We start from the raw sequence: 25643 nt of genomic DNA, 5'->3' as shown, positions 1-25643 counted from the left end.
GTGAGAGGACTGTTTCTGATTCTTTCTTTTGAGGTGAGGTTTTCCTTCTAGTCATTTTGCTCAATAAAGAGTGGCCTAAAATAAGTTGTATTTGGGAAAAGGAGAAAAAGAGAGGAGAGAAAGAAGGAAAGAAAAGAGAAAGAAAAAAGATAATAGGAAGGAAAAAAGAAAAAAAAAGAAAAAAGAAAGAAAGGAAAAAAAAGGGGTGGGAGAAGCAAACAAATCAAAAAGCAAAACGAAAACAAAAACAAAAACACGGGGGAGTATCTTCTGCTTCTGTATACTTTAAGTCCCTTGACTTCCCCTGGAACTGGTCTGTCTAGCTGGTCCTCTGGGCAGGGGCCTGTTGTGCTGATTTTCAGGTGTTAGCACTTGGGGGAGCTGTTCTGCCCCCCTGCCTGGTGCTGGCCTCAGTGGGGGTTGTTTACCCCATGAGGTCCCAGGAGGAACAACCACAGTGGCACGGCCAGCTCTGGGGCCCTGGATTCAGCTCCCGCAGTAACTATGGAGCTCTCTGTCTGCAGGGCCTGGATACTCCGGCGGTGGGGCTGCTGATCTGCTCAGCTTGGGGCAGGAGTGTCCTTGCTGTCCTGTGCCCTCCCGGACTCTGCCTGTCCTGTGCTGGGGCGGGGGGGTCGCGGGGGGAGGTCGGATCCTGGGCTGTGTCCCAGAGCCCTGTGCTCCAGGGCCTGCACTCTGGTCAGGCCGTGCAGCCCCCTCTGTGACTCTCCGGGGAGCCACCGCCCGAGCCCCTTGGAGCTGCTCCTGGAGCGGTGCAGCCGCCTCCGCATGGAGCCTCTTCCTCTGCCTGAGCCACCTCCGAGCTGCTCCCGGGACACCCAGCCCCCTCTTGGGGAGCTGCAGCCCGAGCCCCTCGGAGCTGCTCTTGGGTCAATGGGTGCATGCCCTGCAGCCCTTTCAGGAGCTTGGTGTACTTTCCCCGGGGCGCAGGTGTCTGTTAGTGTCCCAGGCAGCCTGAGGGCATCCCCACCCTCCTGGGGTCCTGCTCTAACTCCTTGTGAGGGCCTTTCAGCCTGGGAAGATTGGTGAAGCTCCTGCTTCTCTGGGACAGTGCTTTCCTGTCCTTGGGTCACTCACCCCAGTCTTAGCCTGGCCCCTTGCAGGGCCCCTCCCCCTTGGATGCCTTTTGTTTCTTTATCCCCACCCCCCCACGTCTTCCTTCCTTGATAGAAGTGCGACCTCTTCTCTGTAGCATTCCAGCTCTTCTCTCTAAATCTCAGTCCGAATTCGTAGATTTTCAGGATGATTTGAAGGTTATCTAGGTAATTTGGTGGGGACAGGTGATTTGGGGACCCTACTCTTCTGCCATCTTGCCCCTCCTCCCCTCATTGTGGTTTTGATTTGTATTTCTCTGATGCTGAATGATGTTGAGCATGTTTTTCATGTGTCTGTTGTTCATTTATATGTCTTCTTTGGAGAAGTATCTGTTCATGTCTTTTGCCCATTTCTTGACTGGCTTGTTATTTGGATGTTGAGTTTGATAACTTCCTTATAGATCTTGGATACTAGCCCTGTATCTGATAAGACAGTTGCAAATATCTTCTCCCATTCTGTAGGTTGCCTTTTAGTTTTGTTGATTGTTTCTTTTGCTGTGCAAAAGTTTTTATCTTGATGAAGTCCCAATAGTTCATTTTTGCTTTTGTTTCCCTTGCTTTTGAAGACCTGTCTAGCAAGAAGTTGCTGTGGCCAAGGTCAAAGAGGTTGATGCCTGTTTTCTCCACTAGGATTTTTATGGTTTCCTATCTTAAATTTAGCTCTTTCATCCATTTTGAGTTTGTTTTTGTGTATATTGTAAGAAAGTGGCCCAGTTTCTTTCTTTTGCATGTGGCTATCCAATTTTCCCAGCGGTATTTCTCGAAGAGACTTTTTTTTTCCATTGGACATTCTTTGTTGAAGATATTTGACCATATAGTTTTGGGTCCTTGTCTGGGTTCTTTATTCTGTTCCAGTGTGTTTTGTGCCAATACCATACTGTCTTAATGATTATAGCTTTCTTTGTAATAGAGGTTGAAGTCCAGCATTGTGATACTGCCAGCTTTGGTTTTCGTTTTCAACATTCCTTTGGCTGTTTTAGGTCTTTTCTGGTTCCATGTAAATTTTAGAGTTGTTCCAGCTCTGTGAAAAATGTTGATGGTATTTTGATAGGGATTGAATTGATGTGTAGATTGCTTTGGGTAGCATAGACATTTTAACAATATATGTTCTTCCAGTCCATGAGTATGGAATGTTTTTCTATTTTTTTATGTCTTCCTCAATGTCTTTCATAAGTGTTCCATAGTTTTTGGCATACAGATCCTTTGCCTTTTTGGTTAGGTTCATTCCTAGGTATCTTAAGTTTTGTGTTGCAATTGTAAATGGGATTGATTCCTTGATTTATTTTTCTTCTGCCTCTCAGTGTATTCTTTTTTAAAGATTGTATTTTTTTTAAAGTAACCTCTACACTCAATGTGGGATTTGAACCCAGAACCCTGAGGCCAATTGTCATATGCTTCACCACCTGAGCCAGCCAGGTGCCTCATGTCTCAGTGTATTTTTTGACATCCTCATTGACCCATTGGTTGTTCAGTAGTATGTTGTTTAATCTCCACATATTCATGAATTTTTTTCCAGCTTTCTTCTTGTCATTCATAGTTTTATATTATTGTGGCTGGAAAAGATGTTTGATATAATTTTAGTCTTAAATTTTTTGAGACTTGTGCCTTAATATGTGATCTGTTTTGCAAAACATTCCACATGCACTTGAGAATTGCTGCTTTGGAATGAATGCATGTTCTATATATGTCATTTAAGTCCACTTTGTCTAATGTGTTAGAGAAGGCCAATGTTTCCTTCTTGATTTTTTGTGTGGATGATCTATCCATTGGTGTATGTGGGGTGTTAGTCCCTCACTATTATTGTATTGCTGCCATTATTTCCTTTAGGTCTGCTAATATTTGCTTTGTATCTTTTGGTGCTCTTATGGTGGGTGCGTATATAATTTCTTGCTGGATTGACACCTTTATCATCATGTAGTATCCCTCTTGGTCTTTTATTACATTCTTTGTTTTAAAGTCTAGTTTTTAAAATAAGGTGAAATCAGAGAGGGAGACAAATCATATGAGACTCTTAATCATAGGAAACAAACAGGGTTGCTGGAGGGGAGTGGGTTGGGGGAATGGGGTAGCTGGGAGATAGACATTAAGGATGACACATGATGTAATGAGCACTGGGTATTCTATAAGATTGATGAGTTACTGACCTTTATTTCTGAAACTAATATATATTAATTAATTGAACTTAAATAAACAAGTAATAACAGGGCAAAAAAATAACAGATAAACCATAAGAGACTCTTTTTTTTTTTTTTTTGAGACTCTTAACTATAGGAAACAGTGTTTCTGGAGGGAAGGTGGTTGGGCAGATGGGCTAACTGGATGATGGGCATTAAGGAGGGCATGTGATGTAATGAGCACTGGGTGTTATATACAAGTGATGAATTACTGAACTCTGCATTTGAAACTAATGATACACTATATGTTAGCTAATTGAATTTAAATAAAAAAGTAAATTAAAAAATAAAATTGTGTGATGTAAGTATAGCTATAGCATCATTTTGTTTCCATTTGCATGGAATATATTTTATTAATATAATTTATTAATTCACTTTCAGTCTTTGTCCTTGTGAAATGAGTCTGTTTTATGCAGTATGTAGATCATCTTGTGTTTTGTTTTGTTGTTATTTAAATATTTTATTTATTTATTTGAAATAGAGCACAAGGGAGGGGGAGGGGTTAGGGGAGAGGGAGAAGCAGACTCCCCAATGAGCAGGGAGCCCAATGTGGGGCTCAATCCCAGGACCCTGAGATCATGACCAGAGCTGAAGGTAGACGCTTAATCGACTGAGCCACCTAGGCACCCATAGGTGGTTTTGTGCTTTTATCCATTCTTCAGGAACTCTGTGTCTTTTTTAAAGAGAATTTAGTCCATTTGTCTTTAAATAATTGTTGATTAGTAAGTAGTTATTGCTTAGTAGTATGTACATATTGAAAAGCACTGGACTTGTGAGATCCCTTTTTATTGCATGTCCCAGCATCAGGATAGGTAAGGTTTTGGCAAGATTGTGTCTCTGCCTCTCCTACTATCTGGTTGCAGTTTTTTTTTTTTTAATTCTTTGTTGTGGAGAAGCAGCTCATCTAGTTTTCAGATATATTTCAGAAGGAAATGATCCAAATGTAACTATACATTTGGTGTGTACTTGGGAAGAGATGAATTTGAGGATCTTCCTATGTTACCATCTTGCAGAAGTCCTCTACCTTCTATTATTTAGATAAAGGAAAAAACAGTGGCCTCCTGTAGGGGTGGGAAAAAATGTATATGAGATATTAAAGAATCAAGTGTTGCCCTAATTTTCACCTTTCCTTTTTAAAAAAAAAAGTTTTATTTATTTATTCATGAGAGACGCAGGGACATAGGCAGAGGGGGAAGTGGGTTCTCTGCAGGGAGCCTGATGTGGGACTTGATTCCAGACTCCGGAATCATGCCCTGAGCCAAAGGCAGATGCTCAACCACTGAGAGCCACCCAGGCGTCCCTAGTTTTCTCCTTTCCATATTCTCTCATGTTAAAGAGATCTCAAGATGTCTGTGGCACTAACTTATGAGTGAAAGTAATTTTAATTTGCTTAACCTAATCTAGCATTGTACATGTATACTATTAAGAGATGACGTGATATAATAATGATAGCTAACATTTATGGAATATTTGGTTGGTACTGTGTTAAGTAGTTTATAAATATTGTTATTTAATTCTTAATACTTTTCTCTAAAAGAAGTATAATTTTTCCCCTTTGGGAGATAAGGAAACAAATTAAGAGAATTGAAATAGCTTGTCTAATGTCACATGTCTGTTAGGGGAAGAACCAGGATTTAAACCCAGGTCCATTTGAAAACAAAGCCTGTGCTTTTTCTCCAAGATAAGCTGTAGGATTGGAAAATAGACGCAAATATTGGACTTGATGGTCAAAAGACCTAATTCACATAGTGACTCTGACAATGATTAGTTATATCAAGTTGTTTTCATCAACTGTAAGATGTGGCTAGTGTACAACTTACCTTGAAGAGTCACTGCAGGGGCCCAGTAGGATGTACATGGGGGTGGGAAAAAGATAATAAAATTAACTTTTCAACATGTAGAGTTTCAAGTTAATCAGGGATATTTAATGAATGGAGTTGTCCAGTAAGCTGATGATTCATCTGTAGTTTCAGCCCCAAAATAGCTGAGTTTGGGGCTTACCAGAGATGCTCAGATGGGATATAGCAATTTGTAAGCCATCAGCAGAGGAGTGATAGTTGAGTCAGTAAAGAATAGATAAGATCACAGTGAAAAACAAGAATTAAGGGCTGTCTGTGTACATTACATACAGTTTGGTTGTCTAAAAATGGATTTGAGTGGGTAGACTAGTGTCAGTGACTAATAACTGTCAACATAGGAAGGTCTCTGTCTAGCCCTAATTACTGGGGACTCAGCCTGGAATATTTGATTCTGGGAGACTGATTTGACTGGCAAAGCAACTGAATGTAACCTTATGGGATGCTTTTAAAACCAAGTAAGGGCTGGTCTTCCTCTGTAACATTAGTATTGCATCTGCATACTCTACCACCAAGGCTCCACCTATTTGATCTTGGAATGAGTGGATTGTGAAAGGAACTTGGCTTTTTTATATATCGGGTATGTGGAGATTTTAGTAAAGGAGAATTTGTGTAGGGAGTAAATCCAATATATTCTCTTGTTTGTTATTTGTCAACCAGGAAGGTTAAAACATGTCATGATTCTTTATAGTATTCCAATCAATTTAAATGGAATAGATTCTCTTCTAATGTGCATAGTATATCGTACTCTTTAATAGCAGGTAAATCAATACTAGTAGACATACCACACTATTATTTTCCTACTTTTATCATATACAGAAAGATATTTGCACACATTAAAGTTGATAAATGCAATAAAATTGGTTGTATTTTAGGTCCTAGAAATGAATAGTCTCTCCAACTCTGGCATTAGAGTAGATATAGTCGTGAAATATTTTCCCATTTTTATTGTCCAGATGAATTGGAGAAGCGGAACAAAAATTTGACTTCATTCTGTCTAATGTCTGTAAACAGATTCATTGCCTTTACTTAGAATAAATTAGATTCTGGGATATTTATTATATGCTTACGTTTATAAATTTAAAGATTATAATGGACAGTGCATATAGTGGAAAGAGTAGACTTTGGGGTCTCATATGCCCTGGGCTTAAATCGAGGCCATTTCCTAGCTGAGTGAGTTAAGTAAGATGCTGAACTTCTTAATTGTTGTTGTTGTTTTCCTTCCTAATTGCAAAATGTGGATAATTATAGCATGAAATCTCTCAGGATTCTTGTGAACATTAAGTGGTAGTGAATGGAAAATGATCTATAATGTGTATTATCCTATTTTTATTCTTCCCATTAATATGAATTAAGGCAACATTTTTCAAAATATGTTTTGTTGAACTCTAATCTCTTCAGTTGCTTTTTAAAAAAATGATCATTAGTTAACTAAATGTTTTTGTCTTGATGAGAACACACATGAACACGAAGGATTTATTAAAAAAGCTCCAATTAAGATGGTGGAAGAGTAGGGTCTTCAAGTCACCTGTTCCCACCAAATTTCCTAGATAACTTTCAAATCATCCTGAAAACCTATGAATTCGGCTTGAGATTTAAAGAGAGAACAGCTGGAATGCTACAGTGAGAAGAGTTCACGCTTCTATCACGGTAGAAAGATGGGGGGGGGGGGGAATAAAGAAACAAAAGGCATCCAAGGGGGAGGGGCCCCGTGAGGAGCCAGGCTAAGGCCAAGCAGTGAGTGCCCCCAGGACAGGAAAGCCCTGTCCCGGAGAAGCAGGAGCTTCACCAATCTTCGCAGACGGAAAGGCACTCACATAGAGCTCTGGCAGGATCCCAGGAGAGGCAAGGATGCCCTCAGGCTCCCAGGGGCACTAACAGAGGAACTGCGTCCCAGGGGAGAGCGCACCACACACTGTAGGCCGAGCTCCCTAATGGGCCAGAGGGCACTCCCAACAGGGCTCTGGGAGCAACTCAGGCAGTGGCTCAGGCTGCAGCTCCTGGCAGAGGGGGCTGCGAGGGCCACAGGAGCGCGATTCCAGCAGCGCAGGCCCCGGAGCCAAGGGCGCAGGGTGACACAGCTCAAGATCTGGCACTCCCCCCGGGACAGGCAGAGGACGGGAGGACACAGGACAGCAAGGATTCTCCTGCCAGTGGGCGGTCCCGAGCTGTGCAGATTGGTGGCCCCCACCCCCGTAGCATCCAGGCCCCTTCAGACTGGGAGCTGCAGTAGTTAATGCAGGAGCTGAGTCCAGAGTTGGAGAGCAGGCCTCCCCAACTGTGGTTGTTCTTCGGGGTGTCACCTTGTACCTGGGTCTGAGCAGGGACCTCACAGGATAAACAGTTCCCACTGAGCCTTGCACCTGGCAGGTGGCTGGGCAGCTCCCCCAGGTGTACACAGCTGGCCCCTTCCCCAGAAGACCAACTACGAGGACAGGGGAAAAGCAACTTCTTGACCAAGCAGCATCACAATGTTCCACGGGAAGTCGAGGGATTTATAGTATATAGAATCAGAGGATACTCTCCCTTGTTTTTTGTTTTCTATTTGTCCCCCCCCCCATTTTTCTTTCTCTTTTTCTCCTTTTTCCAGTACAACTTGTTTTTGGCCACTCTGCCCTGAGCAAATGAGTAGAAGGAAAAACTCACCACAAAAGAAAGAATCAGAAACAGTCCTCTCTCCCACAGAGTTACAAAATTTGGATTACAATTCAATGTCGGAAAGCCAATTCAGAAGCACAATTATAAAGCTACTGGTGGCTCTATAAAAAAAGCATAAAGGATTCAAGAGACTTCACGACTGTAGAATTTAGAGCTAATCAAGCCAAAATTAAAAATCAATTAAATGAGATGCAATCCAAACTGGAGGTCCTAATGATGAGGGTTAACAGGATAGAAGAATGAATGAGTGACATAGAAGACAAGGTGATGGCAAGGAAAGAAATTGAGGAAAAAAGAGAAGAACAATGAAAAGATCATGAGAAAAGGTAAAGGGAAATAAATGACAGCCTCAGAAGGAAAAACTCTACGTTTAATTGGGGTTCCCGACAGCGCCGAAAGGGACAGAGGTCCAGAATATGTATTTGAACAAATCATAGCTGAGAACTTCCCTAACGTGGAGAGGAAAACAGGCATTCAGATCCAGGAGATAGAGAGAACCACACTAAAATAAATAAAAACGGCTCAACACGTCAACAATTAATAGTGAAACTTGCAAATTCCAAAGATAAAGAGAAGATCCTTAAAGCAGCAAGAGACCAGAAATCCCTAATCTTTATGGGGAGAAGCATGAGGTTAACAGCAGACCTCTCCACAGAGACCTGGCAGGCCAGAAAGGGCTGGTAGGATATATTCAGAGTCCTAAATGAGAAGAACATGCAGCCAAGAATACTTTATCCAGCAAGGCTCTCATTCAGAATAGAAGGAGAGATAAAGAGCTTCCAAGATAGAAAAAAACTGAAAGAATATGTGACCTCCAAACCAGCTCTGCAAGAAATATTAAGGGGGACTCCGTAAAAGAAAGAGGAAGTCCAAGGAAGCAATCCACAAAAACAGGGACTGAATAAATATTATGACGACACTGAATTCATATCTTTCAGTAGTAAGTCTGAACATGAGTGGGCTTAATGACCCCATCAAAAGGCGCAGGGTTTCAGACTGGATAAAAAAGGAAGACCCATCTATTTTCCGTCTACAAGAGACTCATTTTAGACAAAAGGACACCTACAGCCTGAAGATAAAAGGTTGGAGAACCATTTACCATTCAGATGGTCCTCAAAAGAAGCAGGGGTAGTCATCCTTCTATCAGATAAATTAAAGTTTATCCCAAAGACTGTAGTAAAAAATGAAGAGGGACACTATATCATACTTAAAGGATCTATCCAAAAGGAGGACCTAATTATCATGAATATTTATGCCCTGAATGTGGGAGCTGCCAAGAATATCAATTAATAACCAAAATTAAGACATACTGAGATAATAATACACTTATATTTGGTGACTTGAATATAGCGCTTTCTATAATCAACAGTTCTTCTAAGCACAACATTTCCAAAGAAACAAGAGCTTTAAATGATGCATTGGCCCAGATGGATTTCACAGATATTTACAGAACTTTACATCCAAATGCAACTGAATACACGTTCTTCTCAAGTGCACATGAAACTTTCTTCAGAATAGACTACATACTGGGTCACAAATCAGGACTTATCCGATACCAAAAGATTCGGATAATCCCCTGCATATTTTCAGACCATAATGCTTTGAAACTAGAAGTAAATCACAAGAAGAAGTTTGGAAGGACTTCAAACACATGGAGGTTAAGGACCATCCTGCTAAAAGATGAAAGGGTCAACCAGGAAATTAGGGAAGAAGGAAAAAGATTCATGACAACTAATGAGAATGAAGACACAAACATTCAAAATCTTTGGGATACAGAAAAAGCAGTCCTGAGGGGGAAATACATAGCAATACAAGCATCCATCCAAAAACTGGAAAGAACTCAAATATGAAAGCTAACCTTGCACCTAAAGGAGCTGGAGAAAAATCAGCAAATAGATCATATATCCAGTGCAAGAAGAGAGTTAATAAATATTTGAGCAGAACTCAATGAAATCGAGACCAGAAGAACTGTGGAACAGATCAACAAAACCAGGAGTTGGTTCTTTGAATGAATTAATTAGATAAACCATTCGCCAGCCTTATTAAAAAGAAGCGAGAGAAGACTCAAATTAATAAAATCATGAATGAGGAAGGAGAGATCACTACCAACAACAAGGAAATACAAACGATTTTAAAAACATAGTATGAGCTGCTATATGCCAATAAATTAGGCAATCTAGAAGAAATGGACGCATTTCTGGAAAACCGCAAACTACTCAAACTGGAACAGGAAGAAATAGAAAACCTGAACAGGCCAATAACCAGGGTGGATATTGAAGCAGTCATCTAAAACCTCCCAAGACACAAACGTCCAGGGCCAGTTGGCTTCCCAGGGGAATTCTATCAAATTTTTAAAGAAGAAAAAATACCTATTCTACTAAAGCTGTTCCAACAGATAAAAAGAGATGGAATACTTCTAAAACTTGTTCTATGAGGCCAGCATCACCTTAATTCCAAAACCAAAGACTAAACCAAAAGGGAGAATTATAGACCAATATACCTGATGAACATGGATGCAAAAATTCTCAACAAGATACTAGCCAATGGGATCCAACAATACTTTAAAATTATTCACCATAACCAAGTAGGATTTTTCCCCAGGATGCAAGGCTGGTTCATCACTTGTAAAGCAATCAATGTGATTGATCATATCAGTAAGAGAAAAAACAAGATTCATATGATCTTCTCAATAGATGCAGGGAAAGCATTTGACAAAATGCAGCATCCATTCCTGATCAAAACTCTTCAGAGTGAAAAAAACAAAAAAACTCTTCAGAGTGTAGGGATAGAGGGAACATTCCTCAACATCTTAAAAGCCATCTACGAAAAACCCAGAGGAAATATCATTCTCCGTGGGGAAACACTGGGAGCCTTTCCCCTAAGATCAGGAACAAGACAGGGATGTCCACTCTCACCACTGCTATCCAACATAGTACTAGACATTCTAGCCTCAGCCATCAGGCAACAAAAAGAAATAAAAGGTATTCAAATTGGCAAAGAAGAAGTCAGACTCTCCCTCTTCACAGATGACATGATACTCTACGTAGAAAACCCAATGGACTCCACCCCAAGATTGATAGAATTCATACAGCAATTCAGCAGTATGGCAGGATACAAAATCAATGCCCAGAAATCAGTGGCATTTCTCTACACTAACAATGAGACTGAAGGAAGAGAAATTATGGAGTCAATCCCATTGACAATTGCCCCCAAAAGCATAAGATACCTAGGTAAACCTAACCAAAGTGGTAAAGGATCTCTACCCTACAATTTACAGAACACTTCTGAAAGAAATTGAGGAAGACAAAAAGAGATGGAAAAATTTTCCATGCTCATGGATTGGCAGAATTAATATTGTGAAAATGTCAATGTTACCCAGGGCAATTTACACGTTTAATGCAATCCCTATCAAAATACCATGGACTTTCTTCAGAAATGGAACAAATTATTTTAAGATTTGTGTGGAATCAGAAAAGACCCCGAATAGCCAGGGGAATATTACAAAAAATAAGACCAGAGCCGGGGGCATCACAACGCCAGATTTCAGGTTGTACTACAAAGCTGTGGTCATCAAGACAGTGTGGTACTGGCACAAAAACAGACACATAGATGAATGGAACAGAATAGAGAATCCAGAAGTGGACCCTGAACATTATGGTCAACTATATTTAACAAAGCAGGAAAGCCTAACCACTGGAAGAAAAACAGTCTCTTCAATAAATGGTGCTGGGAAAATTGGACATCCACATGCAGAAGAATTACCCTAGACCATTCTCTTACAGCGTACACAAAGATAAACTCAAAATGGATGAAATACCTAAATGGGAGACAAGATTCCATCAAAATCCTAGATAACACAGGCAACACCCTTTTTGAACTTGGCCACAGCCAAGTTCCTGCAAGATACATCTATTAGGGCAAGAGAAACAATAGCAAAGATGAATTATTGGGACTTCATCAAGATAAAAAGCTTCTGCACTGCTAATGAAATAGTCAACAAAACTAAAAGACAACCTACGGAATGGTAGAAAATATTTGCAAATGAGCTATCAGATAAAGGGCTAGTATCCAAGATCTCTAAAGAACTTATGAAACTCAGCATCAAATAAACAAACCATCCAATCATGAAATGGGCCAAAGACATGAACAAAAATTTCACAGAGGATGACATAGACATGTCCAACAAGCACATGAGAAAATGCTCCGCTTTACTGGGCATCATGGACATACAAATCAAAATCACAATGAGATACCACCTCACTCCAGTGAGAATGTGGAAAATTTATAAGGCAGGAAACAACATGTTGGAAACATCCTCTCATGTTGGAGAGGATGTGGAGAAAGGGGAGCCCCTTTGCAGTGTTGTTGGGAATGTGAAGTGGTCCCGGCACGCTGGAAAACTGTTGGAGGTTCCTCAAAGCATTACAGATAGACCTGCTCTAAGACCCAGCAATAGCACTGCTGAGGATTTACCCCCAAAATACAGATGCAGTGATCGCTGGGACACCTGCACCCCTTTGTTTCTAGCAGCAATGTCCATAATAGCCAAACTGTGGAAGGAGCCTTGGTGTCCATCGAAAGATGAATGGATAAAGAAGGTGTGGTGTATATATACAATGGAATATTACTCAGCCATTAGAAAATACAAATACCCATCATTTGCCTCGGCATGGAGGGACCTGGAGGGTATTATGCTGCCCGAAAGAAGTCAGTTGGAAAAGGACAAACATTATATGGTCTCATTCATTTGGGGAATATAAAAATTAATGAAAGGGAATAAAGGGGAAAGTAGATAAAATGAGTGAAAATATCAGTGTGGCTGACAAAACATGAGAGACCCCTAACTCTGGGAAATGAACAAGGGGTAGTGGAAGGGGAGGTGGGCGGCCGGTTGGGGTGACTGGGGATGGGCACTGAGAGGGGCACTTGGCAGTATGAGCACTGGGTGCTGTATGTTGGCAAATTCAAATCCAATTAAAAAATTTTAAAAAATGAAGATTAAAATGATTTTTTTCTACAGTTTTAAGGTCAGCATTTCACACAATGGAGAGCTATATCTCAGTATTGTTATTGGGCTTGTTTTTATCTTTGAAAATAAAAATTTCCATTTTTGAGTTTTACTATTTTAGGTGAAAATTTTAGGTCACTTTACCGTCATGAAACTTTAGAGGGCTTTAGCTATTTTTTTATTTTTTTAAGATTTATTTATTTAGAGAGAGAGAGAGTGCTCATGGTGTGAATGGTCGGGAGGGCCAACGAGGGAGGGAGACACGCAGATTGCTCACCAAGCATGGAACCAGATCATGAGCTTGATCCAAGGATAGGGAGATCATGACCCGAACCAAAATAAAAAACTGGCCTAGCCTCTTAATTGGCTGATCCACCTGGGCGTCCTAAACATTAGTTTTATATTTGTGGTTTAAATTCTGTGAATAGTCTTTTAGTTCTACAAAGAGATTCTGGTTTTAAGGAAGTCTTTTCACCATATATAATAGTGTTCCTGACATTAGAGTTAAACATTGTCCTTCGTAAACTACTTTTTCCTTTATTTGATGTAGAGAGGCCGTTTGTGTCAAAAAATTGGCAGAAAATGTTCCATTCCCCTTTTTTCTTTTTTTCTTTTTTTTCTGTCAGGAAGTTCTCACTTTGTCCTTAAAATAAATTGTATCTGTGGAGTCTTATTTTTTTAAAAATATTTTATTTGTTTATTCATGAGAGACACAGGCAGAGGGAGGAGAAACAGGCTCCCTGCAAGGAGCCCAGTGTGCTACTCGATGCCAGGAATCCCGGATCAGGCCTTGAGCCAAAGGTGGGCACTCAACCACTGAGCCACCCAAGGATCCTGATCTGTGGGCTTTTGAAAACAGAACCAGTAACCTAGCTTTGTTATTCCCTCCAGAAACACTTTTAAAGAGAGTGGACATAGTAGTTTATAAATTGAATTTGAATATCAGGGTTCTGAAGCTGTATTTTTAAAGATAAAATTTAAGAAAATATTTGGTTGACTTAGGTTTTGTTATATTCTAGAGCGCATATTAGAATGTTACATTGATTTTTTTTTCCTTTTCTTTTTGCCATATTGATTTTGATACCTAAAGTCTTTTGCTTTCTTTTTAAGGATATAAATCATACTTAGAACTGTACAAATACCAAAACAAACTTAGTAAAAATCTGCATTGGTTTTATAGCAGGTTTATTAATAATTATGTTACCCTCTTTTCTGAGAAAGACTACAGTAATGAAAACCATGTTTCACCTTGTATATACATTGAATGAGATCTCCAGATGCTGATGTTAAGAGTGTATCAACAGGTAAAGTTGAAAATGTGAGCTGTGTAGAAAAATACTAGAACACTGTAGGACTCAAAAAACATGACCAAGTATAGGGGAAAAAGATTTTGAGTATGAACTGACTTTAGGTCATTTAATAATGGAAAGAAACTTCAAGATTGCATTTTTGAAGACTATTTTTAGGGTTTTGATAATTGCAGAAAATGCTTTGAAATTGGCACATCTTGGTCAGTGTTTGAAAACTCAGGTTACTTTTGTTTTTCTAACAATTATAATTTTCAGACAGAAAAGTTGAGAAATTTATACTATGAATAGGTATCACTACCTGGATTCTACTATTGACATTTTGCTGTATTTGCTTTATTCCATAACTGCCTATGTATTCATTTTTCTTTCCGTTATTCCATCTTATTCTTTTGTATATTTCAAAGTAAGTTGTACACAGTCTAGTGCCTTCAGTCTGGAACACTTCATGCATATTTATTAACTCGAGTTCAGTATGGTTCGTATTTTGAGATAAAATTACGTGTGTGAAATGCACAGATCTTAAGTGTACCACTTGGTAAGTTTTGGGAAATGCATACACTTGTGTAACTAAGACTCTTAAGATAATATTGTCCTTGCTCTGGAAAGTTCTCTCATGCCCTATCCAAGTCAAGTCCTACTCTTACTCCCACCCTTCAAGGTGATTACTCTTAGGATATTTTTTACTATAGATTAATTTAACTTGTTCTAGAATGTCATATAGATGACATATAGATGGATTCATTAAGAATGCACTCTTTTTGGGTAAAAGCTTCTTTCACTTAGCATACTTTTTTGAGATTCATCTGTGTTAACAGTATTCATTTTATTAGATATACTTTGACTTATTTATCCACTCACCTGTTGATGGAGATTTGGACTCTGACCAGTTTGGAGCTATTAAGTAATAAAGCTACTATGACAAAGCTTGTACAAGTGTTTTGTGAACACATACTTTTTTCGTTTGTAAATATCTAGGAATGGAATTACTACTGGTTAATAGGGTAAAAATAATGTTTAGTTTTTTCTGAAACTGCCAGACAGTTTTCGAAAGTGTTTGTACTATTTTATACTCCCACCAAAATGTGTGAGTGTTCTGGCCATCTACACCAACATCTGGTATTGTCAGTTTTTTAAATTTTAACTGTTCTGGTGGATATATAATGGTGTTTCATTATGCTTATTTTAATGTGTACTTGTCTCCCATCCAAGTACCAATGTAACCCAACCCTGCTTAGCATCCAGGATTGTAGGTGACTCAACATGTTCAGGGTGGTATTGCTGTGGATTAATGTCTACTTATCTAATGACTTATGATGTTGAGACCTTTTTATATGCTCATTAACCATATATATCTTCCTTTATGAATGTGTTTAAGCCCTTTGCCCATTTTAAAATTTTAATATTTGTCATATAATTGAAAGAGATCTTTATATATCGTAGATACCAGTCTTTTGTCAGATATATTTTATGAATATTTTCTTCTAGTTTTGGCTAGCCTATTCATTTTTAAAATGATATAGTTAGTGTAGAAATTCTTCATTTAGTAATTCACTTTATCAGTAGTTTTATTGCTTACTGTGTCTTACCTAAGAAACCTTTGTCTACCCTAGTGTCAGATTTCTTTTTTTTTTTTAATTTTTTATTTATTTATGATAGTCACACACAGAGAGAGAGAGAGAGAGAGAGAGAGAGAGGCAGAGACATAGGCAGAGGGAGAAGCAGGCTCCATGCACCGGGAGCCCGACGTGGGATTCGATCCGGGTCTCCAGGATCGTGCCCTGGGCCAAAGGCAGGCGCCAAACCTCTGCGCCACCCAGGGATCCCTAGTGTCAGATTTCTAATGTGTATTTATTACTTATAAGTTGGTGTATCCAATAAAAAATAATTACTTCAGTCTTAAAACTTATCCAGGGACAACTGGGTGTCTCAGTGATTGGGCACCTGCCTTCGACTTGGGTCGTGATCAGGGATCGAGTCCTGCACCAGGCTCCTTGCGAGGAGCCTGCTTCTCCTTCTGCCTATGTCTCTGCCTCTCTCTCTCTCTCTCTCTCTCTCTCTCTCTGTGTGTGTGTGTGTGTGTGTGTGTCTCTCATGAATAAATAAATAAATCTTTTTAAAATAAACTTTTATCCAGTATTCAGAATCTCTTATTTATGAACTTGTGGTTTAAAATCTAAATATCTCAACAAAAATTATAAAGAAAGTTTTATTTTTTTAACAACCCAGGATGTTTTCTAGTTTTATTGAGTGTTCTATTTAGATGGGAAGGAATGGTAGAAGTGTATTCTCAGGTAAAGGAGAAGAGGATATACATTTCTGTGGAAAAGACCACTAGTTCTATCATGCCTTTCTCTTCACACCCCCCTCTTCTCTTTACTGGCCGTTGCTCACCTTCTCCTTCCACTGTTCTCTCTGACCCAAGGGATCACATCTTCCAGGTCTCCTGATCCAACATGTGAGCAAGGATTGCCAATATAGCTGAAATTCAATCTAAATTTTAAAGCCCATTAGAGATTCTGAGTGGTATATGAATTTGCATTATCTCTGAGAGAACTATCAGATTATAAGTAAAGAAGTGATATGTATTAATAGACCTATTTTCACAGATGTTCAATTTAGCCATTTTCTCTCTTAGAGCAGAAACAGTGATTATAGGTAAAATACCTGAGCCCAAAGTCTGACTGTTCTGCAGGCTTATGTCAACATTTGATTGAGGAGAAATATATCGGAATATTGAGGGGATCTCCAGTAGCATTATGGATGTGTAATTTTGGATATTAAAGGTTTTAGTTTTCATCTCATTTATTTTTGTTTTTATTTTTTAAAGATTTTACTCATTTATTTGACACAGAGCACAAGAAGGCAGCTTGGCAGGCAGAGGGAAATTGAGAAGCAGGCTCCCCACTGAGCAGAGAGCCTGACATGAGGTGATTCCAGGACCCCGGAATCATGATCTGAACTAAAAGCAGGCACTTAACTGACTGAGCCACCCAGTGCCCCAGTTTTTGTCTCATTTTAAAAAGAGCTTTTAGAGATTTTTATTTCATTAGAGAAAGATACAGAGAAGCAAAAATGAGAACAAAAACAACGCCAAGAATCTGTCCCACTCCAGAACCAGAATGGATGTTGTAGGTGGGACTGAGTGTACTTTGGGGGTCATTATATAAATAATCAATAAACCTGAAGAGTTTTGCAAGAACTGGAAAGCCCAATAAGTAGTATAGAATTAGAGAATTCTGCTCTCCACAAATCTACTTAAGGAAGTTAATCAGAAGTCCAGTGTCTACCAGGTTTACCCCATTCTAATTAGAAGACCTCTAGGATCTCTAAAACAGAACCATGATCTTCACAGGGCTGTGGAATAAAGAATAATAGTTCACCTAGTTATCAGCTGGAATATTGTTCTTGCTTTACTTATCACAAAAGTGAGTAACTGTGTCCCAGGGTCTACTTTTATTTTTGGCCCTGAAGGCTAAAAATAACACAGAGCCACTAGCTCTAGAGTAGCCAGTTGTGTGTGTGGCTGTATATGTTGGCTTGGGTTATGGGGTTCAAGGTGGTAGTGATCGTGGATATTTAGTTGTTTATAGAAAACTTAGCAGTTTTTTTCATTGGCTTTCCTTGAGCTCGTACCAAGGTTTTCTCCTCATCCATTTTTTTTAAACCCGGGAGTTAAGTTTGTTCATGTTCCCTCCTCAATGCCCATATGACACTGTTTACAACCATTTGATCAGTGGAGAAAACTCTAAGGAGACCAAAGAGATTTTTAACTCCTTATACAATGAAAAGTTGCTTTTGGGATCTGAGAGGCACACATTTATTTCAGCCTAATATTTCCAAAATCCGAATTATGTTTGAACTTTGTGGTAGCAGTATTGAGAGATGATTTGAAGGGTCCAGGGTGGTTTGCTGATGGAGATCAGTGACTTTACTCTTATTTTTTATTGTTACAGAAGAAGCTACTATGGAGGAAACTGGGCCAGTTTTAGCTTTTCAGGAATACTATCCTGGCTAAAGGAACACCAGGTAAACTTATTTCATTTTTAATCTACTAGGTTGTATTTTGTATTCTGTAATAACCCTACATTGAAGAAAACTATAAGCTTCTGTAATATTAATGCCTATTTTTATTTAACAAAAGTTATGCAGTCACCATTTTAGTTAATGTTCTTCCAATGCCTTCAAAATATAGAGATCACTTTTTAAATATACATAGATATGTGGGCTGAAAAGTACTATATATACTTGATTCCATTTTGTCATTACATTCCCAAATATAAGGCAAGATTTTTTTCTCCAAAATAGTCTTTCAGAAAAAAAAATTTCAGTCCTTATAAAATCTAATATATTACCTGTTGTTCTTTCAGTAGTATATTTAAAAATTTTTTTTGAGAGAAAATACATTAATTTGAAATGATCTGAGTGATTGGTAGTTTTGCATATTTATAGACGTCACCTGACACAATCAGATGACAAAGAAAAATTTAAGGTAAATTTAGTAATTTTTTTCCTAAGGTGGACCTCACTACTATACCTATTGGATATCACTGAAATTTTTTTTTGTGTATATTTTTTTATCAGAGTTCGATTTTCCAACAAATACTATAACACCCAGTGCTCGTCCCAACAAGTGCCCCCTTCAGTGCCCATCACTCAGTCACCCCAACCCCCAACTACCTCCCTTTCCACTGACCCTTGTTTGTTTTCCAGAGTTAGAAGTCTCATGCTCTATCACCCTCACTTATACTTCCCACTAATTTTCTCTCCTTTCCCATTTATTCACTTTCACTTTTTTATATTCCCCAAATGAATGAGACCATATAATGTTTTTCTTTCTCCAATTGACTTTTACTTCACTCAGCATAATACTTCCAGTTCTATCCACATCAATGCAAATGGTGGGTATTTGTCATTTCTAATGGCTGAGTAATATTCAATTGTATGTAAATACCACAGCCTCTTTATGCATTCATCTTTCCATGGACACCTAGGCTCCCTCCACAGTTTAGCTATTTTGGACATTGCTGCTGTAGCAGGTATCTCAGCTTTTCACTATATCTGTATCCTTGGGGTAAATCCCCAGCAGTGAAATTGCTGGGTCTTAGGGCAGGTCTATTTTTAACTCTTTGAGGAACTTCCACACAGTTTTCCAGAGTGGCAGGACCAATTCACATTCCCACCAACAGTGCAAGAGGGTTCCCCTTTCTCCACATTTGTTATTTCCTGTCTCTCAAATTTTCCACATTCTCACTGGGGTGAGGTGGTATCTCATTGTGTTTTTTATTTTTTTATTTTATTTATGATAGTCACACAGAGAGAGAGAGAGAGACAGAGGCAGAGACACAAGAGAAGCAGGCTCCATGCACCGGGAGCCCGATGTGGGATTCGATCCTGGGTCTCCAGGATCACGCCCTGGGCCAAAGGCAGGCGCCAAACCGCTGCGCCACCCAGGGATCCTCATTGTGTTTTTGATGTGTATTTCCCTGATGGCCAGTAATGCGGAGCATTTTCTCATGTGCTTCTGGCCATGTCTATGTCTTCTGCTGTGAAGTTTATGTTCATGTCTTTTGCCCATTTCATGATTGGATTGTTTGTTTCTTTGCTGCTGAGTTTAATAAGTTCTTTATAGATCTTGGATACTACCCCTTAATCTGATATTTCATTTGCAAATATCTTCTCCCATTCTGTAGGTTGTCTTTTAGTTTTCTTTTGCTGTGCAGAAGCTTTGTATCTTGATGAAGTCCAAATAGTTCATTTTTGCTTTTGATTCCCTTGCCTTCATAGGTGTATCTTGCAGGAAGTTGCTGTGGCCAAGTTCAAAAAGGGTGTTGCCTGTGTTCTTCTCTAGGATTTTGATGGAATCTTGTCTCACATTTGGATCCTTCATCCATTTTAAGTTTATCTTTATGTAGAATGGTCTAGGCTCATTGTTCTGCACGTGGCTAATTTTCTCAGCACCATTTATCAAAGAGACTATCCTTTTTCCAGGAGGATAGTCTTTCCTGCTTTGTCGAATATTAGTTGCCCATAGACTTGAGGCCCATTTCTGGATTCTCTATTCTGTTCCATTGATCTATGTGTCTCTTTTTTTGCCAGTACCATACTGTCCTGATGGTCACAGCTTTGTAGTAGAACTTGAAATCAGGCATTGTGATGCCCCCGGCTCTGGTTTACGTTTTAAATATTCCCCTGGCTCTTAGGGGTCCTTTCTGATTCCATACATATTTTAAGATGATTTGTTCCAATTCCCTGAAGAAAGTCCATGGGATTTTGATAGGGATTGCATTAAACGTGTAAATTGCTCTGGATAGTATTGAAATTTTCACAATATTAATCCTTCCAATCCATGAGCATGGAATATTTTTCCATCTCTTTGTGTCTTCCTCAATTTCATTCAGAAGTCTTCCGTAGTTTTTAGAGTATAGATCCTTTACCTCTTTGGTTAGGTTTATTCCTAGGTATCTTATGCTTTTGGGTGCAATTATAAATGGGATTGACTCCTTCATTTCTCTTTCTTCAGTTTCACTCTTAGTGTATAGAAATGCCACTGATTTCTGGGCATTAGTTTTGTATCCTGCCACAACTGCCAAATTGCTGTATGAGTTCTAGCAATCTTGGGGTGGAGGCTTTTGGGTTTTCTCTGAACAGCATCATGTTATCTGCAAAGAGGGAGAGTTTGATTTCTTCTTTGCCAATTTGAATGCCTTTTATTTCTTTCTGTTGCCTGATGGCTGAGGCTAGGATTTCTAGTCCTATGTTGAATAGCAGTGGTGAGAGTGGACATCCCTGTTGTGTTCCCGATCTTAGGGGGAAGCCTCCCAGTGTTTCCCCATGGAGAATGATATTTGCTGTGGGCTTTTTGTAGATGGCTTTTAAGATGTTGAGGAATGTTCCCTCTGTCCCTACTCTCTGAAGAGTTTTGATCAGGAATGGATGCTGTATTTTGTCAAATGCTTTCTCTGCATCTATTGAGAGGATCATATGGTTCTTGGTTTTTCTCGTTGATATGATCTATCACATTGATTGTTTTATGAATGTTGAACCAGCCTTGCATCCCGGGGATAAATCCCACTTGGTCATGGTGAATAATCTTCTTAATGCACTGTTGGATCCTATTGGCTAGTATCTTGTTGAGAATTTTTGCATCCATGTTCATCAGGGATATTGGTCTATAATTCTCCTTTTTGGTGGGGTCTTTGGTTTTGGAATTAAGGTGATGCTGGCCTCATAGAATGAGATTGGAAGTATTCCATCCCTTTCTATCTTTTGGAACAGCTTTAGTAGAATAGGTATGGTTTCTTCTTTAAAGGTTTGATAGAATTCCCCTGGGAAGCCACCTGGCCGTGGACTTTTGTGTCGTGGGAGGTTTTTGATGACTGCTTCAATTTCCTCCCTGCTTATTGGCCTGTTCAGGTTTTCTATTTCTTCCTGTTCCAGTTTTGGTAGTTTCTGGTTTTCCAGAAAGTTTTCCATTTCTTCTAGATTGCCTAATTTATTGGCATATAGCAGCTCATAATATGTTTTTAAAATCTTTTGTGTTTCATTGGTGTTGGTGGTGATCTTCCTTTTTTCATTCATGATTTTATTAATTTGAGTCTTTGCTTCTTTTTAATAAGGCTGGCTAATGGTTTATCTATCTTATTAATTCTTTCAAAGAACCAACTCCTGGTTTTATTGATCTGTTCCAAAGTTCTTCTGGTCTCTGTTTCATTGTGTTCTGCTAGAATCTTTATTAATTGTCTTCTTCTGCTTCGTGTAGGTTTTTGCTGTTCTTTCTCCAGTTCCATTACGTGCAAGGTTAGCTTAGGTATTTGAGTTTTTTCCAGTTATTTGAGGGATGCTTGTATTGCAATGTATTTCCCTCTTGGACTGCTTTTGCTGTATCCCAAAGATTTTGAACGGTTTCATCTTTATTCACATTAGTTTACATCAATCTTTTTAATTCTTATCTCATTTCCTGGTTGACCCATTATCTTTTAGCAGGTTGGTCTTTAATCTCCAGGTGTTTGAGTTTCTTCCAAATTTCGTCTTGTGGTTTAGTTCTAGTTTCAAAGCATTATGGTCTGAAAATATGCAGGGAAGAATCCCCATCTTTTGATATCAGTTGAGATCTTATATGTGACCCAGTAGGTGGTCTCTTCTGGAGAAAGGTCCATGTGGACTTGAGAAGAATGTGTATTCAGTTGTGTTCGGATGCAGTGTTCTGTATATATCTGTGAAATCTATCTGTTCCACTGTATCATTTAAAGCCCTTTTGGCTTTTGTGTTGATGTACTTAGAATATCTGTCATTTGCAGAAAATGTTGTGTTGAAGTCTCCCAGTATTAGTGTATTGTTATATAAATATTTCTTAACATTGGTTATTAATTGATATACTTGGCTGCTCCCACGTTAGCGGCATAAATATTCATGATTCTTAGGTCTTCTTGTTGGATAGAACATTGAAGTATGATCTAGGTAGTGTCCCTCTTCATCTCTCACTACACTCTTGGGGATAAATGTTAGTTTATCTGATATGAGGATTGCTACCCATGCTTTCTTTTGAGGACCATTTGAATGGTAAATGGTTCTCCAATCTTTCATTTTCAGGCTCTAGGTCTCCTTATGTCTAAAATGAGTCTCTTGTAGATAGCAAATAGATGGGTCTTGCTTTTTTATCCAGTCTGAAACCTGCGTCTTTTGATGGGATCATTAAGCCCATTCATGTTCAGACATACTATTGTAAGATATGAATTTAGTGTCATCATGATACCTCTTCAGTCCCTGTTTTTGTGGATTATTTCTTTGGGCTTCCTCTTTCTTTTATAGCGTCTCTCTTAATATTTCTTGCAGGGCTGGTTTGGTGGTCACATATTCTTTCACTTTCTGCCTATCTTGGAAGCTGTTTATCTCTCCATGTGTTCTGAATGAGAGCCTTGCTGGATAAAGTATTTTTGGCTGCAGGTTCTTCTCATTTAGGACCCTGAATATATCCTGCCAGCCCTTTCTGGCATGCCAGGTCTCTGTGGAGAGCTCTGCTCTTAATCTAATATTTCTCCCCATATAAGTTAGGGATATCTTGTCTCTTGCTGCTTTAAGGGTTTTCTCTTTATCTTTGGAATTTGCAAGTTTCAAGGTGTTGAACTTTTTTTTTAAATGTCGAGGTGTTGAACTTTTTTTTGATTTTGGGGCTGTACCTCTGTCTCCTGGATCTGAATGACTGTTTTCCTACATCGATTAGGGAAGTTCTGAGCTATGATTTATTCAAATATGCTTTCTGGCCTTCTGTCCCTTTTGGCGCCCTCTGGATCCCCAATTAAACGTAGATTTTTGCTTCTGAGGCTGTCATTTATTTCCCTTAACCTTTCCTCATGGTGTTTTAATTGTTTTTCTCTTTTTTCGTCAACTTCCTTCCTTGCGATCAACTTGTCGTTTATGTCACTCACTTGTTCTTCTACCTCGTTAACCCTTGTCGTTAGGACCTCGTTTGGATTGCATCTCATTTAATTGATTTTTAGTTTCGTTTTGATTAGATCTGAATTCTGCAGTCATGACGTCTCTGGAATCCTTTGTGCTGTTTTCTAGAGCCACCAGTATCTTTATAATAGTGCTTCTGAATTGGCTTTCTGACATTGAATTGTAATCCAAATTTTGTAACTCTGTGGCAGAGAGGACTGTTTCTGATTATTTCTTTGGTGGTGAGTTCTTTCTAGTCATTTTGCTCAGTGCAAAGTTGCTGTATGAGTGGGCTACATCAAGAATATCCAACAAGACCTAAGTAAATTTCACCCTAGATGATTCCTCTGGTTGTATATCTTGTAACTCCTTCGACTTCCCCTGGGGCTTTCCCATGCTTCTGGGTCAAGAACTTGCTCTTCCCCTGCCCTTAGAGCTGGTCTTCTGGTGGAGGACCTGCTGTCCTGGTTCTCAGGTGTGTGCATCTGCTGGAGCTGCCGTGCCTCATGCTGGGTGCCAGGCCCAGTGGGAGCTGGTTATCCTGTTGGCTCCTGTTCCCTGGGGCCCCCGTTCCAGGCACAGGGTGACACAAGGAGGAACAGACACACTGGCAGCGGCCAGCCCGTAGTAACTACCGCAGTCTCCCAGTTCATGCTGTCCTGGATGCTTCCGGGGTGGTGGTGGGTTCTCATCTGAACGGCTCAGGGGTGCACGGCAGCAGGAGAGTCCTCTCTGTCCTGTGTCCTCCTCACCTCCACCTCCTCCAGGGGGAGTGCAGGATCTGGGGCTGTGTCTGCTCGTCGTCCAGGCATCTAGGCCCCGTACGCTTGCTGGTCTCGTGCTCCTTTAGCCATGGCTTCCCAAGGCAGCACGGCGTAGACCTCTCTGCCCCAAGCCACTGCCTGAGCTTCTCCGGATGCCCCGCTGTGCACGCGCTATCTAGCCCTTTACCAAGACCGGCCCACAGTCTGTGGTGCAATTTCCACTGGGCATGCTTCCTCTATTAGTGACTCCTGGAAACTAGAGGCTCCACTGCCCCTCCGGTGATCCTGCCCGGTTTCCCTGCTAAGCGCCTTTCCCTACACCCGGAATGCAGTGCAGATTTTTAAAGTTTCTGCTTCTCTGGGGCTGGGCTTTCCTGTCCCTGGAGGCTTTCACAGCCTTGCTGTAGCCTGGCTCCTTGCAGTGGCCCCCTCCTACTTGATTCTTTTTAATTTTTTTCTGCTTTCCCACCTTGTTAGAAGCTAAAACCCTTCTCTCTGTAGCATTCTAGCTGGTCTCTCTTTAAATGTCAGGTCGAATTCGTAGGTTTTAAGGATGATTTAAAAGCCATGTAGGTTAGTTGGTGTGGCCAGGTGAGCTGGGGACCCTCCTCCTCAGCCATCTTGCCCCGCCCTGCCCCCCAAGAAGTTTTTTAGAAGACATTTACACCATAGTAATGTGTGGAGTTGGTTGTGTCATGTAGTTTATTGATTTTTATGACAATAAAAAAAGTGTCCTAATTTTATGTGAATGGTACATGTGGCTTCAAGTGAATATCCTACTCTGAGCATCATGCATGGAATCAGAAACTGCTGTATCTCAAAATAGTTTTAACAGTTGGGAAAGGAGGGTGATAAATTCTAGAAAATTAGATACAGTTAGCTAAAAATAATATAAGCTAAGACTTATTAAGCACTTACCATTTGCCCAGCACCACACTAAGCATTGTAGTTGTACTGATTAATTAATGGTAGGTGACTTATAAAGTGCTTCTAGTGATGACAAAGATAGTGATGTTGAAGATGCAGTAAAGATTCAGTTTGAATAATACTGTTGAATGAAGTGAGAGTGTAGAGAAACAATTGTTGGAAAGTAATATTGCATGTAATACAAACTTTGTAAATCAAGAAAGTAAATGATACTAATAGATATTTAGCTGATTTATATATGTGCCTTAATATTCATATATTTGTGTGGAGTAGAAATCCTATTTTGAACCTTAGTCTTAGAAAGTTATCTTATTTACTATATTTACCATATTTAGTACTTCCATGAGAAAATTTAACCTCGATGCTCACAGTAAAGACAATAAAAATACGTCAGTT

The 25643-nt window shown here is 39.5% G+C and overlaps 1 protein-coding gene across 9 annotated transcripts in view; it reads left to right on the top strand.

Annotated features, from left to right (window-relative positions):
• The window catches only part of CHM (CHM Rab escort protein), a 255280-nt gene that overhangs the window by 33225 nt on the left and 196412 nt on the right, over positions 1–25643 (top strand). For 8 of the 9 annotated variants that reach the window (XR_011998361.1, XM_026016746.2, XM_026016743.2 and 5 more), the window contains exon 3: positions 18075–18147. The exons of the other annotated variant lie outside the window; for it this stretch is intronic. Coding sequence is in view for 6 of the 8 variants with exons in the window: in XM_026016746.2 (XP_025872531.1) it covers positions 18075–18147 (73 nt within the window). In the remaining 2 variants the exon portion in view is untranslated. The remainder of the gene's footprint in view (positions 1–18074; positions 18148–25643) is intronic. 9 annotated transcript variants of the gene reach the window in all.

Source organism: Vulpes vulpes, chromosome X (assembly GCF_048418805.1).
Source record: "Vulpes vulpes isolate BD-2025 chromosome X, VulVul3, whole genome shotgun sequence".
Classification (NCBI taxonomy): domain Eukaryota; kingdom Metazoa; phylum Chordata; class Mammalia; order Carnivora; family Canidae; genus Vulpes; species Vulpes vulpes.
The sequence above is the reverse complement of the archived record's forward strand: the minus strand, read 5'-3'. Positions and strand labels throughout refer to the sequence as shown.